The 24,118-nt window shown below is 52.4% G+C and overlaps 2 protein-coding genes across 5 annotated transcripts in view; one reads left to right on the top strand and one right to left on the bottom strand.

The window, feature by feature from the left end:
• Positions 1 to 2,740, top strand: part of PRCC (proline rich mitotic checkpoint control factor) — a 36,771-nt gene extending 34,031 nt beyond the window's left edge. The window contains exon 7 of the mRNA XM_003937859.3: positions 2,220 to 2,740. Coding sequence (XP_003937908.2) covers positions 2,220 to 2,306 — 87 coding nt within the window. The 3' untranslated portion in view covers positions 2,307 to 2,740. The remainder of the gene's footprint in view (positions 1 to 2,219) is intronic.
• A 5,359-nt stretch (positions 2,741 to 8,099) lies between these two features.
• Positions 8,100 to 17,260, bottom strand: SH2D2A (SH2 domain containing 2A). 4 transcript variants are annotated; one of them, XM_003937860.2, is made up of 9 exons: positions 17,087 to 17,260; positions 16,416 to 16,504; positions 15,460 to 15,644; positions 14,662 to 14,751; positions 14,320 to 14,488; positions 11,841 to 11,987; positions 11,371 to 11,658; positions 9,022 to 9,192; positions 8,100 to 8,424 (listed from the first exon to the last, which is right to left on the bottom strand). In XM_003937860.2, exons 1-8 carry the CDS (start codon positions 17,118 to 17,120, stop codon positions 9,025 to 9,027), a joined length of 1,170 nt encoding a protein of 389 aa, XP_003937909.1. In that variant the 5' UTR covers positions 17,121 to 17,260; the 3' UTR covers positions 8,100 to 8,424; positions 9,022 to 9,024. The 4 variants fall into 4 exon arrangements, with proteins under 4 accessions (XP_003937909.1, XP_039316003.1, XP_074246074.1 ...); XM_039460069.2 differs by having other exon boundaries at positions 8,100 to 8,944; positions 17,087 to 17,233; XM_074389973.1 differs by having other exon boundaries at positions 8,100 to 9,192.
• Between the last annotated feature and the right edge of the window lie 6,858 nt (positions 17,261 to 24,118).

Genomic DNA, 24,118 nt, shown 5'->3' with positions numbered 1-24,118 from the left:
GAGGCCGAGGCGGGTGGATCACGAGGTCGAGAGATCGAGACCATCCTGGTCAACATGGTGAAACCCCGTCTCTACTAAAAGTGCAAAAAATTAGCTGGGCATGGTGGCACGTGCCTGTAATCCCAGCTACTCAGGAGGCTGAGGCAGGAGAATTGCCTGAGCCCAGGAGGCGGAGGTTGCGGTGAGCCGAGATCGCGCCATTGCACTCCAGCCTGGGTAACAAGGGCGAAACTCGGTCTCAAAAAAAAAAAAAAAAAGTTCTAAAATATTAAATATTTAATGGAAAAAAAATCCACGCATGAGCGTATCTGTGCAGCTCAAACTCATGTTGTTCAAGGGTCAATAGTCATGAAACATCTTTTTTTTTTTTTTTTTTTTGAGACGGAGTCTCACTCTGTTGCCCAGACTGGAGTGCAGTCGTGTGATCTTGGCTCACTGCAACCTCCGCCTCCTGGGTTCAAGCAATTCTCCTGGCTCAGCCTCCTGAGCTGGGATTGCAGGCGTCCACCACCACACTCAGCTAAGTTTTGTATTTTTTAGTAGAGCCGGGGTTTCACCATCTTAGCCAGGCTGGTCTTGACCTCGTGATCCACCTGCCTTGGCCTCCCAAAGTGCTGAGATTACAGGCGTGAGCCACCACGCCTGGCTAAACATCTTTTTAAGACTAATTGAACTAAATTCTGTCAGAGATACAGATATGAATAAGACCCTCTCCTGGCCCTTTTCCTGGGGAGTGTACATTCTGGTTGGTGATTTCATGGTAAATCTGGCTTTCATTGTTTTGTCGTATTTTCACCTTCCTTTCAGGAACTCCTTTGTATTCTTTCCCTATCTTGTGGTTTGTGGGAAAGGATTTGAGATTATGATATTATTTAAACCCACTCTCTTAACCCCCACCCCAAATTCCAAAGGAAATGAACAGGCATCAGATCACTTTTGAGGGGGCTTGAGAACCCCCTTTCTAGGGTGGTACTTCTACATTTCAGAATGCAGTATAGAGCCAGGAGTTGTTGAGATCTGAAGAGAGAAGTCATTCTTGTACCTCTCAGTTTTTCAAAGCTTCAGTCCTTACTTTAAAATTGTTTGAATTTCTTTCTTTTCTTTTTTCTTTTTTTTTGAGGCGGAGTTTCGCTCTTGTTACCCAGGCTGGAGTGCAATGGTGTGATCTCGGCTCACCGCAACCTCCGCCTCCTGGGTTCAGGCAATTCTCCTGCCTCAGCCTCCTGAGTAGCTGGGACTACAGGCACGCGCCACCATGCCCAGCTAATTTTTTGTATTTTTAGTAGAGACGGGGTTTCACCATGTTGACCAGGATGGTCTCGATCTCTCGACCTCGTGATCCACCCACCTTGGCCTCCCAGAGTGCTGGGATTACAGGCTTGAGCCACCGTGCCCGGCCTAATTGTTTGAATTTCTAAGGTACCACACATACTGTATTTGACACAACTGCAAAACTGCATATCCAAGCTAAGCGATTGTTAGTTAGTGTTCCGTTTTGACTGGTGCAAGCCTTTGAAGCTGCCCCCTCCTACTCTGCTGCTTAGGTGTCTAAGGCAGCTGATTTTCTTCCTTTTAGATGCTAATTCTAGTTTTCATTTACCCATTTCCCATTTCAGCTTTTGAGTTTTAATTCTACTAGAGGAAACACCAGGATTCTTGAGTCTTCTTTTTTCTTATCTTTTTTTTTTTTTTTTTTTTGAGACGGAGTTTCGCTCTTGTTACCCAGGCTGGAGTGCAGTGGCGCGATCTCGGCTCACCGCAATCTCCGCCTCCTGGGCTCAGGCAATTCTCCTGCCTCAGCCTCCTAAGTAGCTGGGATTACAGGCACGCGCCACCACGCCCAGCTAGTTTTTTTTTGTATTTTTAGTAGACACGGGGTTTCACTATGTTGACCAGGATGGTCTCGATCTCTCGACCTCGTGATCCACCCGCCTCGGCCTCCCAAAGTGCTGGGATTACAGGCTTGAGCCATCGTGCCCGGCGATTCTTGAGTCTTTATTCTGCATAAGCCTTTATACCTCTCCAAAGAAATGATTTTTTTCTTTGCTTTCTTGGGGTCTTCCCCTTTTGCTTGGATAAGTCTTTCAAGAGGTTTGCTGTTTCCCCATAATTTTTTTGAGAGGAGAAAGATTGTAAATTGGGAAGCTCACAGAGGCAAGAGGACAGTGTTTCTCAGAGTTCCAGTTTGACCCTCCCCTCCCCCTTCTTCCTTGCCACAGGCCAAGGAGCGGGAGCTGGAACTGAAGAACACATGGTCAGAGAACAAGCTCAGCCGTCGTCAGACCCAAGCCAAATACGGATTCTAGGGCTCTGGAACTGATTGCTCCCAGGATCTCCTTCCTGCCAGCCCAGCTGGCCTGGCCCCCAGCTTCACCTCTGGGACCCCAGCTGCTCTAAGCCCAGGATCTCTTTCCCCAAGGACCCAGCCCTCGCCTCTGCGAGAATGAACATATTTGATAGATTTTTCTTAACAAGTTAGAAAAATTCAGCTCCTTTCTGTCCTGGAGCTAGCAAAGACTTGTGTGATGCCTCCGAAGGGGCTCTGAGTTCTGGGATGGGAGTTTTGCTCCCTGTCAGGTGTGATGAAATGTTGAACCCTCCCCACCGCCACCACTCTTTTTTTTTTTTTTTTTAAACCAGGGATGTCTGTTGAAATAAAACATTCAGTCTGACAGACGTTGCCTGCCCTGTCCCTGGATTTGTGTTTACCTTGTGTAAAGCACCTTCCAAACCCTCTTGAGCTGCCTCATCACTTTGCTTTTTGTTCCTCTCTATCCACCATCTAATGTGAGTTTGTGGCCATTGAAGACCCTAGAAATTGTGTGCACAACTTCATATGAGGCGGGATGATTTTCAGAGGGGCCTGTGATCCTAAATGTGTATTGCTGATCTCAGGTACCTCTGGAGACTGGATGAAGTCAGGAGGTTCTTTCTGTAGCACGAAATGGTAAGTCCTATCCAGCAGTAGGTCAAGTGGCAAAATCCCTGTCCCTGAAGATGATTCAGATTGACACTGGTAGTCATTGGTCTGGATCGGGTTGGAAGTTTCACATTGAACTTGGGCACTAGAAAGATATCCTTGGAGACTTCCAGAGCCCTAGCTTTTTTTGAAGACAAGAGGTACAGGGTCTATAGACTCCAATTATCTGTAAGGCACTTTGATGCCCAGAAGTGACAAGACAAATGGCATGATTCCAAAATGATGTGCAAATCATACTGCAAACCACTGAAAAATACGGCTAAGGGTACCAGGATTCCAGTAGGGCTCCGCTGCTGTGGTTTGTTGAGGAAACTCCTACAAGAGAGCCCGGGGAGCCTTGGATGTCAGGTGGAGGAGCTGTTGATCAGAAATAGACACTTGAGTGTACTGTTGCAGGAAAACATTGGGAAGAATTAGTGTTTGGAATTCCTGGGGACAGAGAGGGGCGGCTGAGACCATAGGGGCCATTTGAGGTATGTAGTGGGGATCTGGGGATGGGAAGGAAGAGACAGAAGTTAGGAACCTCACCAAGCTTCTGGTTTTGTATGCTGGGGTAAGTTGAGGAGTCTGTTTCTCATTAAGCACAGAGAGGGTTTCATCACTTACAGGAAAACCACCCGCTTATCTGAAATCTGACCTACTTCGGGTTGGAGCCAGACAGGGCTCCTGCATCCCACAGGGACACTCGGGCTGTAGTTGTCCAAATCCGTGCATCCAGTCAAGCCTTCAGCAAGGAGCTTCAGCCCCATTATGCTCCCAGTGGTAACAGGCACTGGGGGTCAGGGGGGCTGAGATCCTGTCCCTTTGGGATGTCGCAGGTGGTGAGGTGGGCTTAGAAGGGCCTAAAATCTCAACTTCCAATGAGTCCAGTGCTTCCTTTCTTACATCCAGTATGCTTCAGATGCCGCCCTGCCCCTGTGAGTTGCCACACTCCTGGGATTCAACTTTCTCATTTTGGGGGCTGTGCCGTAATGTAGCCGGAAGTGCTCTGGGCCGGCAGGCAGAAGATGGTGCGAGGGAGAGTCCCAGGGTCTTCTGGAAATGGACAGAATTGGGCTCAATACCTCTAAGGGTCTTCTTGCCTCCCACTTCCTTCAGTTCACTCAAGTAGTCTTAAGCCACATTTTGTTTAAAAGCCACTTTTTAGTCCTACCAAAGATGGCATTTTATTTGATGGTTGGAATTTCCTGGTCACTGAGAAATAACTAACAGAAAATGGATAGCCTGCATTTGGGAGGGCTTCCTGGAGGTGGTAGCCTCAAGTTCTGATGAACAGAAGACAGAGACAGAAATGAGGGAGAAATAAGTGACGGTTAAAATTAGCACGGCAGCAACAGCCAAGGGGCAGAAGGAGGAAGGTGTGAAGGCCTTGGTCAGAAATGGATCCAGTTAGCGCTGGAAGATGTTGGAGGGGCTGGGGCAAAGCTGGGTGTGCAGTATCGCATCGACCAGGACGGTGGAGCTGGAGAAGCTGAGGTCGACAAGGATCACAGAGACGATGAAGTTGTCGTAAAGAGGGTGTTTCAGTGCCTCTGCAACACCACTGGCCCCTTCAGGGGGGCCAGCCACGTCTCCACCCTAGCTGGGGTGCTGAGCTCGCTGTCCAAGAAACCCAATGTATCAAGGAGTAGTTCAGTGGTGGCTGGCGAAAGTGGCAAGGGTGCTGGAACGCGCTGGAACGCTCTGGGCTGTGGGCTTCTGTCTGCCTCTTTTATCCCTTTCCCTCTGGGTTCAGCTTGCTTGCTTTTTTTACTGTCTTGATTGAGTTATAACAGCTCTTTTTTTTTTTTTTTTTTTTGAGTCGGAGTTTTGCTCGTGTTGCCCAGGCTGGAGTGCAATGGTGCGATCTCAGCTTACTGCAACCTCAGCCTTCCGGGTTCAAGCCGTTCTGCCTCAGCCTCCCAAGTAGCTGGGAAAACAGGCCCCTGCCACCGTGCCTGGCTAATGTTTTTGTATTTTTAGTAGAGATGGGGTTTTGTCGTGTTGGCCAGGCTGGTCTCAAATGCCTGACCTAGGTGATCCGCCCACCTCGCCCTCCCAAAGTGTTGGGATTGTAGGCATGAGCCACCATGACCAGCCTGGGTTCAGCTTTCTTTCAGGTGAGGACTCGGTGATGACCAGCCCCTGCCCCTCCCTGAGTGGGTTCATGGGGTGTGATGTTAGCTCTTTAGTCTCCCGGGGAAGCCCCTGAGCCAGAGTTACAGATCTTACTGAGACTGTGCTGCATTAGTTGAGGGAGCGGATAGGATGAAAGGGGCAGCTCAGGGGAGGCCGGAGCAGGAAAGAGCCGTCAGGGTAAGGTGTGGTGCTGAAGGGGATGGGGCTGGAGGGCAGAGCTGGACCCTGTAGTGGGCACTGCCCTCTACTCACAGCAAGGTCTTCCATGTGCTGTGACAGGGTGAGAGGCTGTCCTCTCACAGATCTGGGAATGGGCTCAGCCAGAGCGACTCTGCCTGGAGGAGGCAGGAGGAAGGATGGAATGGCCACACGGAGACTGAGGCGGTGAGAAATGCCCTCCCCCTCTTGGTATGTGGAGTCTGGCTCAGCATAATTGCCCCAGTTCCCTTTTCCTGGACAGTTACTCAACTTCTCCCTCCTGAGGTCTCACCGCAGCCCCAGGCCTCAGCTTGGAGGAAAGTGTACAGGATGGTGCAGTGGTGCAGGGGGCCCCTCATGAGGGGAAGGAAGGTTCCGTCACCTTGGTCTTCAGAGCTGGGCCTGCAGCTGTGGCCCTCAGCAGGACTGGGACCTTATCTTTTGGCCTAGGGGGGGCCCCGTGGTATTTGGAGGAACACTGGGTTGGGATGACAAGATCCGGCCCCTGAGCCTGACTGTACCTGGCTCCCTGTCACCTCCCCTCTCTAGAGCTCAGTTTCCTCTTTAGTTGAGCCAAAAACTGTCATCAAGGGTCTCTGAAGTCCCTTCTAGCCCCAGCAGTACTGCTTTTCAAAGCCCTTCACTTGCATGGTCTCATCTGTGTGCCATGAGACCCTGTGTGCAAATGAGGCATATCTCCATTGCATAAGGAACGGAGGGAGCAGTGGATCTGACACTAGTCCACGACAGACCCAGAGTCTTGGTGGCATAGCTTCATCTGAGTTCCAGTACCCCTTTGGTGTGTCCACCCATGTTCTGTGGAGCTGCAGAAGGACGGAGAGGGTCCCTAGGTCATGCCCTGCCCCTGGCTTTGCTCCTGCCCCTGTTCTGCCCCAGGCTTTCTCCTCCAGAAACACCAAGTGGGTCACTAGGCCTTTTCGGTCCCCCTCCCCACACCTGCCCATTCTGTTACATCCCTAAGTCTGAGGAAATCTCTTCTCTGACTTTCTGATTCCTGTCTCTTGCTGTGCAATAAATACGCCACTCTTTTCTGCCTCCTCCCCTGCCCCAAGGAATCAGCCACGAGGTAACTGGCTCCCTGTGTCTAATCTGAGACCTTTCTGGCACTTTCAGCCTCCTCCTTGATTGCAGCAAAGCCATCTGCTCCTCCCTCCCTGCCCCTCTGCCTCCCTCCCCACCTCTCCTCTTGCTTAGGAGGGTGTTGAGATCTGAGGTCTATACAAAGGGAAGTGGAACCCCAACTCTGTTGACTCAGCACCATATTTCTCCTTAAGCTGATTAGCACTGGAGTGGAAAGGAGGGGAATTGGCCAGTCACTGGAGCTGGCATCTGGGCCAGGCTGGGGGTGGTGTGGTGGTGGCAATGCCCAGGCCTAGGGACTGTGGCTTAAGGAAAGGGTCTGGAGGGTTCTTGTGTCTCAGGTAGGTACAGGGCCCCTGACCGGCTGATTGCCAGGACTAGACTCTTGTAGGAGTGAATGTGAAAAGAACAGCCTGCACAGATGGGACCACTGGAGTCCCCAAGCCTGGGCAGCTCTGGATGATTTCATCTCAGCTCTGAGCCCTGAGGACTATCCAGGGGCAGACACAGCCCTGCCTTAGAAAGCCCCCTGTCTTGCTGGGTGTGGTGGCTCACAGCCGTAATCCCGGCACTTGGGGAGGCTGCCACAGGAATATATAACTTGAGGCCAGGGGTTTGAGACCAGCTTGGGCAACATAGTGAGACCCTGTCTCTACAATTTTTTTTTTTTTTCCCTGAGATGGAGTCTTGTTCTGTTGCCCAGGTTGGAGTACAATGGTGTGATCTCGGCTCACTGCAACCTCCGCCTCCTGGGTTCAAGTAATTCTCCTGCCTCAGCCTCCTGAGTAGCTAGGATTACGGGCATGTACTGCCATGCCTGGCTGATTTTTGTATTTTTAGTAGAGACGGGGTTTCACCAACTTGGCCAGGCTGGTTTCGAACTCCTGACCTTAGGTGATCCACCTCCCAAAGTGCTGGGATTACAGGCATGAGCCACCGCGCCCGGCTACAAAAATTTGTTTTTAAATTAGCCGGGCATGGTGGTGCACACCTGTAGTCCCAGCAACTTGGGAGGCTAAGACAGGAGGATTCCTGAGCCCAGGAGTTCAAGGCTGCAGTGATCTATGATTGTGCCACTACACTCCAGCCTGGACGACAGAGCAAGACCCTGTCTTAAAAAAAAAAAAAAAAAAAAAAAAAGTCCCCAGTCTGAGACAAGAGTAAGACCTAAGGCACATGCCAGAGCCCCAGAGTGTAGAGCTTTGCACGAGGACAGGAGGCTGGCTCTTTAGTGGGTCTGGGCAGAGAATGGGGAAGCAAGAGGGATAGGGGAGAGAATGGGGTCCTAATTGAGGCAAAGGGCCTAAGCCCAAGAGGCTAGAAGATGAGAGTCCTGGAGCCAGTTCCAAGGGGATTCCTGTCCTCTAAGGGCTCACACACACATCTTCCTTCTCCCAGTCCTGTACATAGCAGCGAGGGTTGCAGAGAAAGTGAAGGGGCTGTTTCAACTGCTCACCTCTCTGCCCCTCTTTCTTTATGTCTTAGGTGGTGCAGCCACCTCTATGTCCCTGGCTGCCCACTCAACCGTCCCAGCCAGAGAAGGAATACTTTGCAGAGGTCTGTGGCCCTGGCCTTGGTGTCTGCCAGCCCTCGAGCCCCTCCACCTTCACTGCAATGGCAGTTCAACCACTTGCTTTCCACAGTTTGAGAGAGAGAAAGTCAGAGACAGAGACAGAAGGAGCCTGGAGGACTTGAATCCCTGTAGGGGGAGGCAGTTGGTGATGATTTATTAGCCAGACAAGAATCGACAAACAAGTTCTAACATCTGTTCTCACCAAACCATTCCTCAGACAACAGCAGCATTATTGGACCAGGGCCCAGACCCAAAGGCTCAAGGGCCAAGGAAATTAGACTCCAGGAGGAGAAACCAGGACAGTGGGAGCCAGCAGGGCCCTCCTCGCACACTTCTTGCTGTCTTAGACAATCACCAAGCACTGAGCCACTGGATTCTTGGGATCTCCGGAGGGAGCAGACTCTACATTTCCTTCTCTGACCTCCAGGCTTCTTTGTTGGGGGTCAGGCCAGACCTGTCAGGGGACAGAGTTAAGCTGGGATCCAGAGGAGGGGACCCAGCACCCAGGCCTCCGTGTAGCAGAACTCTGGAAAGTGGCCAGACTTCCTATTTGAGAAAATCTCGGATGTTTCCTGTGGACTGGAGTTTGTGGATGTGTGGGAAGGAGCAGAGCACTAAACAGGGAATCAGGAAGTCTGGATTCCAGTCCTTGACCTTGGCCAAGTCACTGTCCCTCTCGGGCTGTGTTTCCTTTCCGCACAGTGAGGGGGTTGGACTTGATCAGTGAGGGCAAATGTAACGCTGCTCATCCTCCCGCCCCTACCCGTGGCAGACATCACTAATCAATCATGCGCTTTTTTTCTGCTGAGTTCAGATACGACCTTAGCATCCTTTCCAATGCAGCACTCTAGGCAGCCACAACCAATGGATTGGAGTTGGCATGCAAGATGACGCCTCTTTGCCATTCTTGCAATAGATGATGGCCGAGGTTTTTTCCAGCTTTGATCACCTGTGGTTTGATCCATCCACATTTCCTGAGAAGGGTGCCAGGTGTGTGTGAAGGTCTATGGACCTGATGCTCCCAAGTTATCCTCCCCAAGCTCAGACTTACCGCCTACTGAGGAGGCCCGAGAGGGAGCCATGCCTTTCCTCTGTCCTGAAGCACCTGTCTAGAAAGATTGTGGGGGAGGGTGTGTCTCCAGGCAGGTGGGGGCTGGTGAGGCAGGGGAGGGCCTTGCCCAATCACAGAGATCTCAGAATGCAGCTGGGAGCCACCTGTATTCTGCAGAGATAAGAACAGTCCAAGGTCACACCCTCTACCCTCTGCCTCCTAGGTGTACCTACAGTCTCAACACGTAACAGACTTTGGCTTCCAGAGAGGGTGTCTAAACTCTTCTTATTCATTCATTCATTCATTCATTCATTCATTCATTCAATAAACGTCTCCTGAGTACCTGCTCCATGCCAGGCTCTGGGCTGGGTGTTTTGGAAACAGATGAGTAAATCTCAGCTCCTGCCTTCAGGGAGCTCACACTCTAAGCTGGGGAAGGGACAGAGAGAAGGAGATGGGAAGAGATGGGTGTGTCAGGTGATCAATGGCATGGCAGGTGTCTGTAAAGCACAGGGGTTGGCCTCTGTGGCCTCTGAGAAGGGAAAGCTGGTCCTGAAGCTTTGATGATTAGAAAGTTGCCAGGCAACGAGAGGATGAGCTTGCAGGAAGTTGCTACAGGCAGAGATACTGATGGGTGCAAATCCCAGGAGGCTTGCAACTACTTGGTGAGTTTAGAGAGATGTGAATCATTCCAGGAGAATGGGAGCAGCTGGTGGTAAGGCTTTGGAGGTGGGATCCCCTCATCCAAGTCTAGAGTACATCATGGGCCAAGCAGCTGCTTCAGCAAGGCCATCCTGGCTTCTTCGGTGCAGAGTGGATCTGAAGTCGCAAGAATGGTGGTTAGGAAACCAGTTAAGAAGCTTTTTCTTGGGGCCAGGTGCAGTGGCTCACGCCTGTAATCCTAGCACTTTGGGAGACCGAGGTGGGTGGATCATGAGGTCAGGAGTTCAAGACCAGTCTGGCCAATATGGTGAAACTCTGTCTCTCAAAAAATACAAAAATTAGCCGAGCATGGTGGTGGGCGTACACAGAAGCAGCCACTCGGAAGGCTGAGGCACTTGAACCTGGGAGGCGGAGGTTGCAGTGAGCCAAGATTGCGCCACTGCACTCCGGCCTCAGTGACAAAGCAAGACTCCATACAAAAAAGAAGCTCTTGGGAGCCAGGTGAGGTGGCTCGAGCCTGCAAATCTCAGGTGAGGTGGTAGGATCACTTGCACCCAGGAGTTCGAGTCTGCAGTGAGCTATGATTGTGCCACTGCACTCCAGCCTGGGTGACAAAGCCAGACCCCAATGATGGGGGCTGGAACTGGGGAAAGGAAAAATATACTCAGGAAGAGATCCAGCAGTGAACGAGTGGCTTCTGTGGGGAGCGAAGAGGGAGCAGTGCAGAGGGAGCCCTGGGATTCTGGCTTGGATAGCTGGGTGGCTGGAGAGTTACCAGTCAGGATAGGGAACATGGGAAGGAGCCGTTTGGAGGGCAAGGGTGACAGCGGTGTTGGCTGTGTGGTCTGAGGGACCGTGGAATGCTGGGGGAACTGACCGGAAGCTTGGAGAGAAGTTTGGATGGAGACATGGACAGGGGCGTCAGCTCTAGGACAGCAGGCGTCGGCAGGGGTGTGGGTGAGCGCCAGCAGGCTCAGGCTGAGGGGGAGCCCGGGGAAGGGTCTGAGGAGGGAGGCTGGGGAAGGGTCTGAGGAGGGAGGCTGGGGAAGGGCTTCACGAGAGCCGCAGAGGCCGAGGGAGAGGGTGGGATGGCTGCTGGGGCTAACCCATGCCATGAGATACTGACTTGAAAGGTAGGCCAGAAGACTTCGGGGTGGGGAGAAGGAAGAGGGAGACGGGGAGTACACAGGAGGCTGGGAGAGCAGAATCCTCCTCCTGGGACTTCCCTGAGATGATATAAGGGACCCCAAGTGCTCTTTTTCTCCAGGACAGCAGGACCATGAAGGCCAAGGGAGAGAGCCCGAGAGGCATTGTGGTTGGGGGCGGGGGGTGTCAGCCCCAGGTGCGTCTGAAGCGGGCCTGCAGGACAAGATGGATGCAGATCAAAAACGTCTCGATGGCGGAGGCTGAGGGGATCCCTGCCCGGGGCCTCAATTTTCTCTGTGAGGTAGGAGGGCATAGGGGCTTGACAAAGATGAGGTCTGAGTGACTCTGGGGAGAAGACGGGGGAGTCTCTGGGCCTGGAGAAGGGAGGCTGGCACCTGGATCATTCCGCCCTTCCCACATCACCTCACACCCCTGTCCTTCGCCCTGACCTGGGCATCGACTCCCAACACCTTCTTCCCCTTCCCCGATCTACCTGCAGGGAGACCTTCTTGCACCCACCTTTCCTGGCACACCCATTACCTGGGCTCCTGGGACAGGCCTGGACCGGCTTTTCCGTAGGACAGGGTGACCAAGGGTGGCAGGCAGGCCCTTATCTTCCACCTCTACATAGATGTTTTTGGGGGCTTCCCCGGGGCTGCCCCGGCCCATGGCGTAGAAGGCTATGGGTTCATCAGGCTCGTTGTAGATAGGATTGGGGGGCTTGGGGGGTGAGGCCGGGCAGCGGCGTGGAGCAGGGCTTGTGTAGAGTTCTGCGGGCAGCTGAGGTTTGGCGGGGATGGGAGGCTTGGGCCTGAGTGGCTGGGAGGGCTAGGAGAGGTGAGGCCAGAGAAGAGTAGAGCGAGGGAGGCAGGGTTAACACCGCAGCGCGGTTAAAGCCCTAGCCTAACTCCCAGCTGAGCCTCTGCCCTGCTACGCCCCTCCTCCTCCCTGCTGCCTGCACCCCCTGGCAGGCCTCTCCTCCCCTTCCCTCAGCCCCTTCAGCCCAATACCTCTTTCTCTCCGACCCGCTCTTTCTGCATCGGGACTGGGGCATGCCCCTGCTTGATTATTGGGCTGTACTGGGGGTTTGGGTCCTGGCTTTTGCTTCCGGAGTCTGATTCTTCAGTCCTCAGGGAAAGTCCTGAAGGCTCAGGAGTCTGCTGGGAAAGAAGGAGTTCTGAGAAACTTGAGGGGACGTTGAGGAGGGGGAGGTGATTCGGAGCACAAAATCATCAGGTCTAAGTGGAGGATGGGGGGTGGGATGGGCCCAGAAATTTGGCCTGGGCTGGGTTTTCTGGATGCGGAAGAGGGGCTGGAGATGGTGAGGAGACCCTGGGTTGGGTGGAGGCAGTGCTGAACGCTGGTCACAGGCCATATCTAGGGTTAAACTTTTTCTTCTTTAAGATAGAGTCTTACTCTGCTGTCCAGGCTGAAGTGCAGTCTCAGCTCACTGCAGCCTTGACCTCCTGGGCTCAAGCCCTCCTCTCACCTCAGCCTCCTAAGTAGCTGGGACTACGGACATGTGCTGCCACACCAGCTAACTGTGTTTTCATTTTTTATAGAGATGAGGTCTCACTATGTTGCCCAGGCGTCGTGGTCTTGAACTCCTGGGCTCAAGTGATCCTCCTACTGCAGCCTTCTATTGTAGGATTACGGGCGTGAGCCACCACACTTGGCTGCATTAAACTTAATTGCATCTGGAACACAGGGCCAGGCCAGATTCCATTTGTGCCTGTGGTTGTGAAAATGCAACAGAACTTTACTGGTCTTTTTTTTTTTTTTTTTTTTTTTCCTTTTTCCCAGCTATCCTCTACACTGTAGGCCTTACACGTCTTTAGCTGAAAAATTACTGGCATGGGGACTAATCTCTATGACAGCTGTGCTTGTGTTTATTTCTGCACTGCTGGTTAATTTATGGAGTTATAAACGAATTTTTTTTTTTTTTTTTGAGACCAAGTCTCACTCTGTCGTCTAGGCTGGAGTGCAGTGTCGTGATCTCGGCTCACTGCAACCTCTGCCTCCCAGGTCCAAGCAATTCTTCTGCCTCAGCCTCCCAAGTAGCTGGGATTACAGGGGCCCACCACCACACCCAGATAATTTTTGTATTTTTCAGTAGAGACAGGGTTTCACCATGTTGGGTTAGGCTGATCTTGAACTCCCAACCTCAGGTGATCCACTGGCCTTGGCCTCCCAAAGTGCTGGGGTTACAGGCATAAGCCACCGTGCTCAGCCATAAGCTAACATTTTTAAGGGCAGAGACTACCTCAGGAGAGAGGATCCCCATGTAGGATGGTTCCATCTCACAGAGGGTGTGCTTTTAGCTCAGCGTTCATTAGCCCTTGGTCCATGAATGCTGTCCCCATGCCCACGGCCCCTGTAGGCTAAGGTCACAGGGCTTTTCTCGTGCTCCTGCTATCCACCAAGTGCACGTCTCCATCCGGAGGTGTACTGTGGAATCTAAAGAATTCTTTTCCTTGCCCTAACCCCCTCCTCTCTCAGTATGTCCTTCCTGACTAAAAAGTGACATCTCCACCCTGTTACCAAAATAGCACCTTAGGAGTCAGCCTTGATGGCTCCACCTTCCTTCCAACATGAAATCATACACAAGTCCTGCCCCTTCCACTGTCTGTTGTTCATGTCTGTGTACTTTTCTCCATGCACATGGCCAGCACCTTAGTTCAGGCTCCTGACTCCTCTCCCTGCATTGTCTTGTCCTTCCAACCCACTGTTTTGTTCTTGCTGTTTTTCCAGTGCCCAGAAGGTAGCCTGGCATAGAATGGCCCCTGAGCACTGCCTGAACTTGTGCACCACTGCCTGCTAAGCTAAAGGGCACTCTGGGTTTCCTCTAGAATCACACTCTCCACACTGGATTTCTATTACTTGTCCATTTTTTGCTGCTGGAAAGTAAGCTTTGTGAGTTTGAGACCCACCTGTCTGTCTTGCTCATGGGTCTATTCTCAGGACCTGCCAGCACTTGGTAGAGCCTAAGTACTTTGTAAATCTCTCTTACATTAAAAAAACAAATGACTAGGCTGGGTGCTGTGGCTCACTCCTGTAATCCCAGCTACTCGGGAGGCTGAGGCAGGAGAATCAAGTGAACCCGGGAGGCGGAGGTTGTAGGGAGCAGCGATCATGGCACTGCACTCCAGCCTGAGCAACAGAGAGAGACTCTGTCTCAAACAAAACAAAACACACAAAAAACCCCAAATGATTGTGTGCCCCTGGTCTCTCCTTGCCCCTCTGTCTCCGTGCGGCTGTGCTGGCCTCTCAAGGACGCCCTGCCCCCCCACCCAGCCCAGCCCAGCATTCCTGTTTCTCGAAGGGCCTCCCACGAAGAGGAAGGTGCCAGCGTGCCAGCGTAAGGGAGGCCTGGCCGGTGGTGTTTCGGGATGAGAAAGTGCCTGGTGCCCTGTCCTGCGCCTGGGCTCTGAGTGGGAGGGGCGCTGGCCTGAGACCCTGGGCTCTCGGGTCAGGGTCTGGGGCGCGTACCTGGCGGGCAAGGGGCTCGGTGAGCGTCTCCCCGTAGGGGCTGAGAGGGTGTGCCGTGTAGTGCCGCAGCAGGTCCTGCAGCCGCGCGTGGGCGCTATCCTCGCCCAGCACCACGTGGCGCCCGTCCCCGAGCTGGGCCAGCAGGAAGTGGCGGCAGCAAGTCCGGCTCCTGGAGGGCGCCGTTAGGGATCAGACTGTCTCCCTCTCCTCGGCCAGGGCCAGCAGCTCGAGGCGTGTCCCCACCTCAGCAGCCCGGGGACTGAGCTGAGAGCCCCGCTCCTCCAGCCCCAAGCCCCACCCCTCCGACGAGCCCGAGCCCCGCTGCGCGATCTCGCCCCTCACCTGTAAGTCAGCACGAAGGTCACCGCGCTCTCGCTGAACCGCACCAAGTAGCATCCCTGAGGCTTGGGTTCCAGCAGCCTCTCTGCCTCCCTGTGGGTGACAGAGAGAGGGGGCCGAACCCTGCTCTGACACTTCCAGCCTCTCCTCTGTCTCCCCGGCTCTCACGAGGAACCCCTACCCGCAAGCGAGCATACTGGAGCAGCTAGAGGGCTAGGGTTGAGATGGGGAGAGAGAACATGTGGGCGCTGCTCTCCCGCTGCAGGTACTGGTCGTGGACAGGGGCCAGGAGTCCCATTCAGGAGACCCCCGCATCCTCCTCTAGCCTCATCCCGGAAGGGCAGCCTGCAGGGGCTGCTACTGTAGCAACAGGGATGGGATAGTAGTTGGACTGGCAGATTTCAGAAGTCAAAGCTGAACTGAGGAGGGTGAACAAAGAGATAGGAGAGAAGTGAGGCTGAGAAATGGAGGAGGGAGGATCTGCAAGGGTGGAAGAAGAGAGGCCTGGGAGGTAAAGATGCAGTAAGTCTGGAGGGAGAGAGAGCTGGAAAATACCAGCATTCGAGGCCTAGGGACAGGAGGATAATGGAGCCTAGAGAGGGGAAACTGAGGCACAGAGCAGGCTGGATTGGAGCCTCTCCAATGATCTCCCCTGGAGAAATGCCTCAGTGAAAGGTCTGGGAAACTCTGGGAGGGGCAGCCTGCAGTGAATGCCTCCATCTACACTGGTGGGAGTGGGAGGACCCAGACCCGGGACTTGCCCTGCGCCTGTCTTGGCTGATTTCCTCCTCTGTGACTCACCTCCGGGTAATGAAGCCATGGAACCAGGCAGGGGCTGCCCCGTGCTGCAGGAGCCAGTGGGCCTGGGTCTTCTGGAACCAAGCCCGGATCTTGGCCTGCAGGGACAGGCTTCCTTTCCCAGGCACCTCCTCTGCCCTCTCAGCATTCTCTGGGATGGAGGCAGCCTCTGGGGCCTGGGGAGATGCCTGGATTGGGGAAGAGTTCAAGGAGAGGGAAGCAGCATGATGAGTGGGCTTTCTCTTGACTTGGAGCCACCTGCCACCTTCTCTTCCTCATACCTAGCCTTTCCTGCCTATTTTAGGGTACAATTGCCCAGAAAGTCCTTCCTAAAGTCTAACTTAAAACGCTTTGTCAGCTTCAGCTGTTGTGGCTTCCAGAGATTCTCCTCTGCCATCTGGGTCCTGAGGGCTTTTAATCCAGCTGCAGTGAGCTGTCATGCTGGGCTCTTGGAGGGGCGGGAAAGGCAGCATGGCCTTCCAGTTGGACAGTCACTCCCTGGCCTCGAGGATGCAGGGACATGATGCAAGAAGTCACCCAAGAGGCCAGAATGAGGGAGGGGCTTTTTCCACCATATGAGGGACTGAGCTAATTTGCAGGGAAAGTTCTTGACGGGGCGGGAGAGGAGGGCTGAGATGGGAAAGTGGAATGCACTGGGCAAGTCCCAGAAGTGCCGATGGCTGCTTCTGGGACTCCATGCACTGGACCCTGGTCACCTGCGGACTCAGCCTGAGCTGCCGGAGGGCCTAGGAGCATCGAGGGGGTGAGTGGGAAACTCAGTGCATGAAGGAGGTACTCCCCATTTTCATTCTCTCCCTCTGTGCCCCAGGCTGTTGGCAGACCCGGATCATTCCTGCCTTCTCTCGGGGTGGCCTTTGTCCATCTGCAAGTCCTTACCCATGGGAGGGCGGGAGAGAAGACGGCCTTGCACGCCCCTGCCGCCCCAGGTTTCCACTCACCGCAGTGTAGCCGAGGCGCTGGCAGCTCCTGCGGGTCATGTGCGTGGGCTGGAAGGTGCTGAAGGTTGGGACGGGGACTTCGTGACTCCCTGTGAGCGCAAAGGGTTTCTCAGAGACAGACTGTGTCTATCTCAGCCTGACCACCCGTCCCCCAAGGCTCCGGGGACCCGGAGGGCTGGGACAGTCTTAAAGACAGGAAAAACGCAGGAGGGCAGCAGGGGAGTTTCTCAGGCATGAGGATAAGGAGCCAAGGTGGCATGGGGGTGGGGATGGGGGGTGGGAGCTATTGCTGCCAGAGGAGGCTGTCAGGGACACCAGGTGCCTAGAAGGAAAGCCTGGGAACCAGGCTGGCCCTTGGATGGTCAGAGAGGCAGATCGCTTCAGGGCAGGCCCCTCTTCTGGTCCTGGGTCTTTTGCCTCCTCCTCCCTTCATCCTCCTGCTCCCTCCTCTCTCTTCTCTGAGAAGCACTCAACAAACCCTGTCACCTTTATCCTCAGGGATGAGTGAGCATGGAGCCCCAGGCAGGGCTGTGGTGCTGAAGAGCCTTTCCAGCTCTGGCTTAGGGTGGGGCCCCTCATCCCTGAAGTGGGAGCTCCGGCCCTGGAGACAGGGCTGGTTGGGGGGGGGTCTTGGTGTCCCCCTCACCCGTATCCTCCAACTTCACACTTACCTCGGGGACATATCTGGGCCAGGGGGAGCTCCATGGGGGCAGCCTGACAAGGGACCCCAGAGCAGGGAGTGTGTATGTGCTCCGGAAAGGGGTGCACACTCAGCAACTCATCATCTCTCCCCGAGCCCTGGCCCCGGGGGCAGGAAATGTCGCCTTACCCACAGCCTTCGTTCTGGCAGAGGACCCACGTCATGGAAAGCCTTAAGACAATGGTCCCACCCCCGGAAGCCGTGCAGCTGTAGATAGCGGTGGTGTAGTGGTGGGGGTATCTGTGTCATTCTGTGTTTAGGTGTTAGGAAGTCCTTACTGCTATCTGACCTCCATCCCTCCAGATTCTTTCTCTGCTCCCTCATCGCAAACTAGAACTTTCCTTTTTCTCTCTCTCTCCCCCCCTCACTCTTTCTCTCTTATCTCTCTTGGCTTATATTTCTTTCTCTCTGGAAAATCTCCCCCTCTGCCTCTTGGCCTGTTCTGCAGTGGGAATGGGGATGTTACTCTCAGGGATAAGCTACACAAGGTGCTCACGGATTATGCTTTGAGGCGACATGAAGAAGGGAGAGGGCAGGGTTGCAACATGAAGGATGTGGGTCAGACTTCTGGAAGGACTTTTTGAGGACATATGAAATCTATGAGTCTGGGCGTGGTGGCTCCGCCCATAATCCCAGTACTTTGAGAGGCTCAGCTGAGAGGATTGCTTGAGCCCAGGAGTTCATGCTCAGCCTGGGCAACATAGTGAGACCCCATCTCTCTTTTTTAAAAATTAAAAAAGAAATCTGTGAGACAAGGGGTTAGAGAGGAGGGGGCCTGGCTTCCATCATTCAGCAGATAATGGAGCTTAATTAGGTCAAAACCAGGGAATCCTGGAGGAAGGAAGGAGAATTCCTCCAGCTAAGCAGGTCATCATTAGCATCAATGCTATCAGCAGTTGTTGTTAATAACATCGGTGCTGGTGTCTTCTGTTTGTTTGAGACAGAGTCTAGCTCTGTCACTCAGGCTGGACTGCAATGGCACAATCTCAGCTCCCTGCAACTTCCGTCTCCCAGGTTCAAGGGATTCTTGTGCCTCAGCCTCCCGAGTAGCTGGGATCACGCCCGGCTAATTTTTGTATTTTTAATAGAGAGGGGTTTCTATGTTGGCCAGGCTGATCTTGAACTTCTGGTCTCAAGTGATCCACCCGCCTCTGCCTCCCAAAGTGCTGGGATTACGGGCGTGAGCCACCGCGCTGGCTGGTGCTGATGTCTTAAACTCCCAGTGTGCTTAGACTTCCCGCCACACCAAAGGACTAATCCCATTTCTCTCTAAATTGATCCTCACAGACTAAGAACGGGACAAGAACATTGTCCCTATTTACCAGAAGGGTAAACTGAAGCTCAGAGAAGTGCCTTGGCCAGAGTCTTTCAGTGTCTGAGAAGTTGGTGTGAGTGCTGGGACTAGAAGCTGGACTTCCTTTCACTACGTTCACTGTGATTTAGGCCAAAGGTTCATGACTATGTGCTATGCGCTGTTCTTGGTACTGAGAACAAAGAGGAAAAGGAACTTTGTCTCAAGATGTCAGGTGGGGGAGATGGACCTGCCAAGACATACTGTTTTTGAAAAAAATTATGTACTGTTCTCTTCCTTTTTAAAACATGTTCTACATTTTCAGTAGTTTTGGAGGTACCGTTGGGTTTTGGTTACATGGATAAGTTATCTAGTGGCGATTTCTGAGATTTTAATGCAATATGTAGTCTTTTATTCCTTGCTCCACCTCCCATCCTTCCCAAGTCCCCAGATTCCCTTATATCACTCTCAAACCTTTGTGTCCTCATGGCTTAGCTCCTACTTATAAATGAGTTTTCCATTCCTGAGTTACTCCACTTAGAATAATGGCCTCCAGCTCCATCCAAGTGCTGCAAAAGACGTTATTTCATTCCTTTTTATGGCTGAGTAGCGTTCCATGATGCATATATCCCACATTTTCTTTATCCTCTCATTGGTTGATGGGCACTTAAGTTGGTTTCATATCTTTGCAATTGCAAATTGTGCTGCTATAAACATGCATGTGCATATGTCTTTTTTATAGAATGATTTCTTTTCCTTTGGATAGACACCCACTAATGGGATTGCTGGATATAATGGTATTTCTACTTTTTTTACCCAGGCTGGAGTGCAATGGCGCGATCTCGGCTCACCGCAACCTCCGCCTCCTGGGTTCAGACAATTCTCCTGCCTCAGCCTCCCGAGTAGCTGGGACTACAGGCGTGCGCCGCTATGCCCAGCTAATTTTTTTTGTATTTTTAGTAGAGACGGGGTTTCACCATGTTGACCAGGATGGTCTCGATCTCTTGACCTCATAATCCACCTGTCTCAGCCTCCCAAAGTGCTGGGATTATAGGCGTGAGCCACCGCGCCCGGCCTCTACTTTTTTTTTTTTTTTTAAGGAATCTCCGTACTATTTTTCATAGTGGTTGTAAAAATTTACATTCCTGCCAGTAATGTAAAACCGTTTTTCCCGTTTCACCACATCTATGCCAACATCTATTTGTGTGTGTGTGTGTGTGTGTGTGTGTGTGTGTGTGTGTGTGTGTGTATGTTTGAGATGGAGTCTCTGTCGCCCAGGCTGGAGTGCAGAGGTGCGATCTCGACTCACTGCAACCTCTGCCTTCAGGTTCAAGTGATTTTCCTGCCTCAGTCTCCCAAATAGCTGGGACTACAGGTGACTGACACCATGCCCAGCTAACTTTTGTATTTTGAGTAGAGACATGGTTTCACCACGTTGGCCAGGCTGTTCTCAAACTCGTGATCTCAGGTGATCCCCCTGCCTCAGCCTCCCAAAGTGCTGGGATCACAGGCATAAGCCACCACAGCTGGCCACATCTATTGTATTTTGACTTTTTAATTATGGCCATTCTTACAGAAGAAAGGTAGTATTTCACTGTGGTTTTAATTTGCATTTCCCTGATGATTAGTGATATGGACTTTTTTTTTTTTTTTTTTTTTTTTTTTGAGACGGAGTTTCGCCCTTGTTACCCAGGCTGGAGTGCAATGGCGCGATCTCGGCTCACCGCAACCTCCGCCTCCTGGGTTCAGGCAATTCTCCTGCCTCAGCCTCCTGAGTAGCTGGGATTACAGGCACACGCCACTATGCCCAGCTAATCTTTTGTATTTTTTTAGTAGAGACGGGGTTTCACCATGTTGACCATGGTTGGTCTCGATCTCTCGACCTCGTGATCCACCCGCCTCGGCCTCCCAAAGTGCTGGGATTACAGGCTTGAGCCACCGCGCCCGGCCTGATATGGACATTTTGTTGTATGTGTTTGGGCTGTTTGTATAACTTTTTTGAGAAATGTCTATTGATGTCCTTTGCTCACTTTTTGATGGGATTGTTTTTTTCTTGCTGATTTGTTTGAATTCCTTGATTCTGGACACTAGTCTTTGTTTATCCTATAGGAACTGATGCACAGTTTGAGAATGTTTTCTCCCACTCTGTGGGCTGTTTACTCTGCTGATGAGTTTTTTTTGCTATTGCAGAAGCTTTTTAGTTTAATCAGGTCCCATTTATTTGTTTTTGTTTTCATAGCATTTGCTTTTGGGGACTTAATCATGAATTCTTTGCTTAAGCCAATGTCCAGAAGAGTTTTTCCAATGTTATCGTCTGAAAATTTTATGGTTTCAGGCCTTAGATTTAAGTCTTTTTTTTTTTTTTTTTTTTTTTTTGAGACAGAGTTTCGCTCTTGTTACCCAGGCTGGAGTGCAATGGCGCGATCTCGGCTCACCGCAACCTCCGCCTCCTGGGCTCAGGCAATTCTCCTGCCTCAGCCTCCTAAGTAGCTGGGATTACAGGCACGCGCCACCACGCCCAGCTAGTTTTTTGTATTTTTAGTACAGACGGGGTTTCACCATGTTGACCAGGATGGTGTCGATCTCTCGACCTCGTGATCCACCCGCCTCGGCCTCCCAAAGTGCTGGGATTACAGGCTTGAGCCACCACGCCTGGCCTAGATTTAAGTCTTTAGTCCATCTTGAGTTGATTTTTGTATAAGGTGAGACATGGGGAACCAGTTTCATTCTTCTACATGTGGCTTGCCAGGTTACTCAACACCATTTATTGAACAAGGTGTTCTTCCCCAATATATTTATTTGTTTATTTTTTAAGACAGGGTCTCAGCTGGGTGTGGTGGCTCATGCCTGTAATCCTAGCACTTTGGGAGGCCGAGGTAGGTGGATCACCTGAAGTCAAGAGTTCAAGACCAGCCTGGCCATCATGGTGAAACCCCATCTTAAAAAAAAAAAAAAAGACAGCGTCTCACTCTGTCACCCAGGCTGGAAGGCAGTGGCACAATCTCAGCCCACTGCAGCCTCAACCTCCTGGGCTCAAGCGATCCTCCCACCTTAGCCTCCCAAGTAGCTGGGACTACAGGCATGCGCCACCATACATGGCTAATTTTTGTACTTTTTGTAGAGACAGAGTTTTGCCATGTTGCCCAGGCTGGTCTTGAACTCCTGGGCTCAAGCCATCTGCCTGCTTTGGCCACCCAAAGTGCTGGGATTATAGTTGTGAGCCACTGCACCCAGCCCCCTAATTTATGTTTTTGTGTGCTTTGTCAAAGCTCACAAATTTGTGCATATTTGACTTTATTTCTGGGCTCTCTATTCTGTTCCATTGGTCTACGTGTCTATTTTTATACCAGCACCCCCACAAAGAGTTGTTCCCCAGATGGTGCCTTCCTGGGCCTTCAACAGGCCACTCCATCATTCTATCATGCTGATTAATTATGGGTGATGGGCAGGACCAGTTCACCCTGTGATCGAAAGCCTGTTTCGCCTCTTCGCTGTGAAATGGGTTCTTTGGTCTGAGGCACTGTGCTGTGGGATACCATGCGGAGAGAGCAGGCATTCTGTAGGCACATGGAGGCTGCTGCTGGAGTTTGTCATAATTCTGGTAAGGACAAATCACTGCTCCCTCAAAAGAGGAAGGGCTCTGATGTCATCGACCTGCCACCATATGGCTGGATGTTTTCTCTCCCCACTAAGGAATAGCACCAGGTATAGGACTCAGTGTCAGTGTCTGCTGCAAGCAAGTTGGGTGCTTAGCTGTAGCTCTGCACGTTAGTGAGACGGTGTCTATGATCTTGAGCCCCTGAGAAGCCACCAAGTCTACTATGTTGATCAGCCCATTGTGCCAGCCCTGGGGGGTACAGGTGGCTGAAGGGAAAGGCTGGCTAACATCTTACAGGATGAGTTATCCTACCCAACGCGTTGTTGACTGCCTCCCTGGTGATGGATGCTCTTTGGTGAGCATTAATGTGAGTCCCAAAGATCTACACCCTGTGTGCCCACTTCCATAGCCCATCTGCCAAGGCTGGGACTGGGTGAGGCAAGGAGGTTCCTAGGGAGGCACTCATCCTTAGGTTGTGCAGATGCCCCCTGGTCCCGGCCCTGCCGTACCCTGTGTTTTTCCCAGATCTTCTTTTCTCAGTCTTTCCATTTTATTTATTCCTTTCAGAGCCCTGTCCAGCTGGCTCGGCCAGGTGCCACTTCCCTGTAGTCAGTGTATATTCTTACCCTGGACTATCGCTCCCCATGTGCAAAATGGATGAACAGCTATATGCTTGCAGCTCTGACCTCTGGTAGGATTTTCCTTTACCGTCATCTTTCAGCGACCTCCTGAGTGCAGCCACACTGCTGCTAGTGCCAGCATATGATGCTGGCACATTTATCAGTTGGTTATATGGACACCCTGCCCACCCCTGCCCAGAGGTCGTACATGCGGATTGAAGCAGCAGTAGTACAATAGAGGCAGGTGATTTGGGGATCTGGGCCACCAGCTGCTCATGCAATTTACTTACGTGTTCTGAAGCAGCTGAGCCTGGTTCGAATGTATCCCTCCCATCACATACTGGATTGTTGCCTTGCATGTCCAACCTTATGACCCATCATTCAGCTTAGGACGGCCATCTCAGGCTGATGGTCACTTGGTATCCACCGGTCAGGCTCTTAGTCTCTGTGAGGGCCCAAGAGCATACTATGGCTGTTTTTCAGAGTGTAATTCTTTGTCAGAGAGAGGATGACGTCTTTGTCAGAGATGACATGGGAGGGTTGTCTGGAACCCTAGGGCGTGTGCTGCAGTTCTCCCTGGGAGCTCACCAAAGACTCCATTCTTTATCCACCATGGTGATTCCAGCATCACTGGACATGCTGGGTCACATAGCTCAGGAGGCAGAGAGCTTGTGCCACAGCCTGAACTTCGGTTGGGGCTTTCCTTCCTCTTTTTCTTCCACTTCCCTTCCCTTCCCTTCCCCCCTTCCCTCCCCTTCCCTCCCCTCCCCTTCCCTTCCTTCCCCTCCCCTCCCCTCCCCTCCCCTTCCCTCCCCTTCCCTTCCCTTCCTTCCCTTCCCCCTCTCCTCCCCTTCCCTCCCCTCCCCTTCCCTCCCCTTCCCTCCCCTCCCCTTCCCTCCCCTCCCCTTCCCTCCCCTCCCCTTCCCTCCCCTTCCCTCCCCTTCCCTCCCCTTCCCTTCCCCCCTCCCCTCCCCTTCCCTCCCCTCCCCTTCCCTCCCCTCCCCACCTTCTCCTTCTCCTTCTCCTCTTTCCTTTCCTTTCTTCCTCCCTCCCTCCCTCCCTTTCTTTTTTTCTTTCTTATTTTTTTTTAATTTTATTATTATTTTTTTTTGAGACGGAGTTTCGCTCTTGTTACCCAGGCTGGAGTGCAATGGCGCGATCTCGGCTCACCGCAACCTCCGCCTCCTGGGTTCAAGCAATTCTCCTGCCTCAGCCTCCCTAGTAGCTGGGATTACAGGCGTGCACCACCATGCCCAGCTAATTTTTGTATTTTTAGTAGAGACGGGGTTTCACCATGTTGACCAGGATGGTCTCGAACTCTTGACCTCGTGATCCACCTGCCTCGGCCTCCCAAAGTGCTGGGATTACAGGCTTGAGCCACCGCGCCCGGCCTTCTTTTTTTTTAAATCATTCCTGTTGCCCAGGCTGGAGTGCAATGGCACCATCTTGGCTCACTGCAACCTCCGCCTCCTGGGTTGACATAGTTCTCCTGCC

The sequence above is a fragment of the Saimiri boliviensis genome, chromosome 19 (genome assembly GCF_048565385.1).
Source record: "Saimiri boliviensis isolate mSaiBol1 chromosome 19, mSaiBol1.pri, whole genome shotgun sequence".
NCBI classification, from domain to species: Eukaryota; Metazoa; Chordata; class Mammalia; order Primates; family Cebidae; genus Saimiri; species Saimiri boliviensis.
This window is presented reverse-complemented; position numbering and strand designations above follow the sequence as displayed.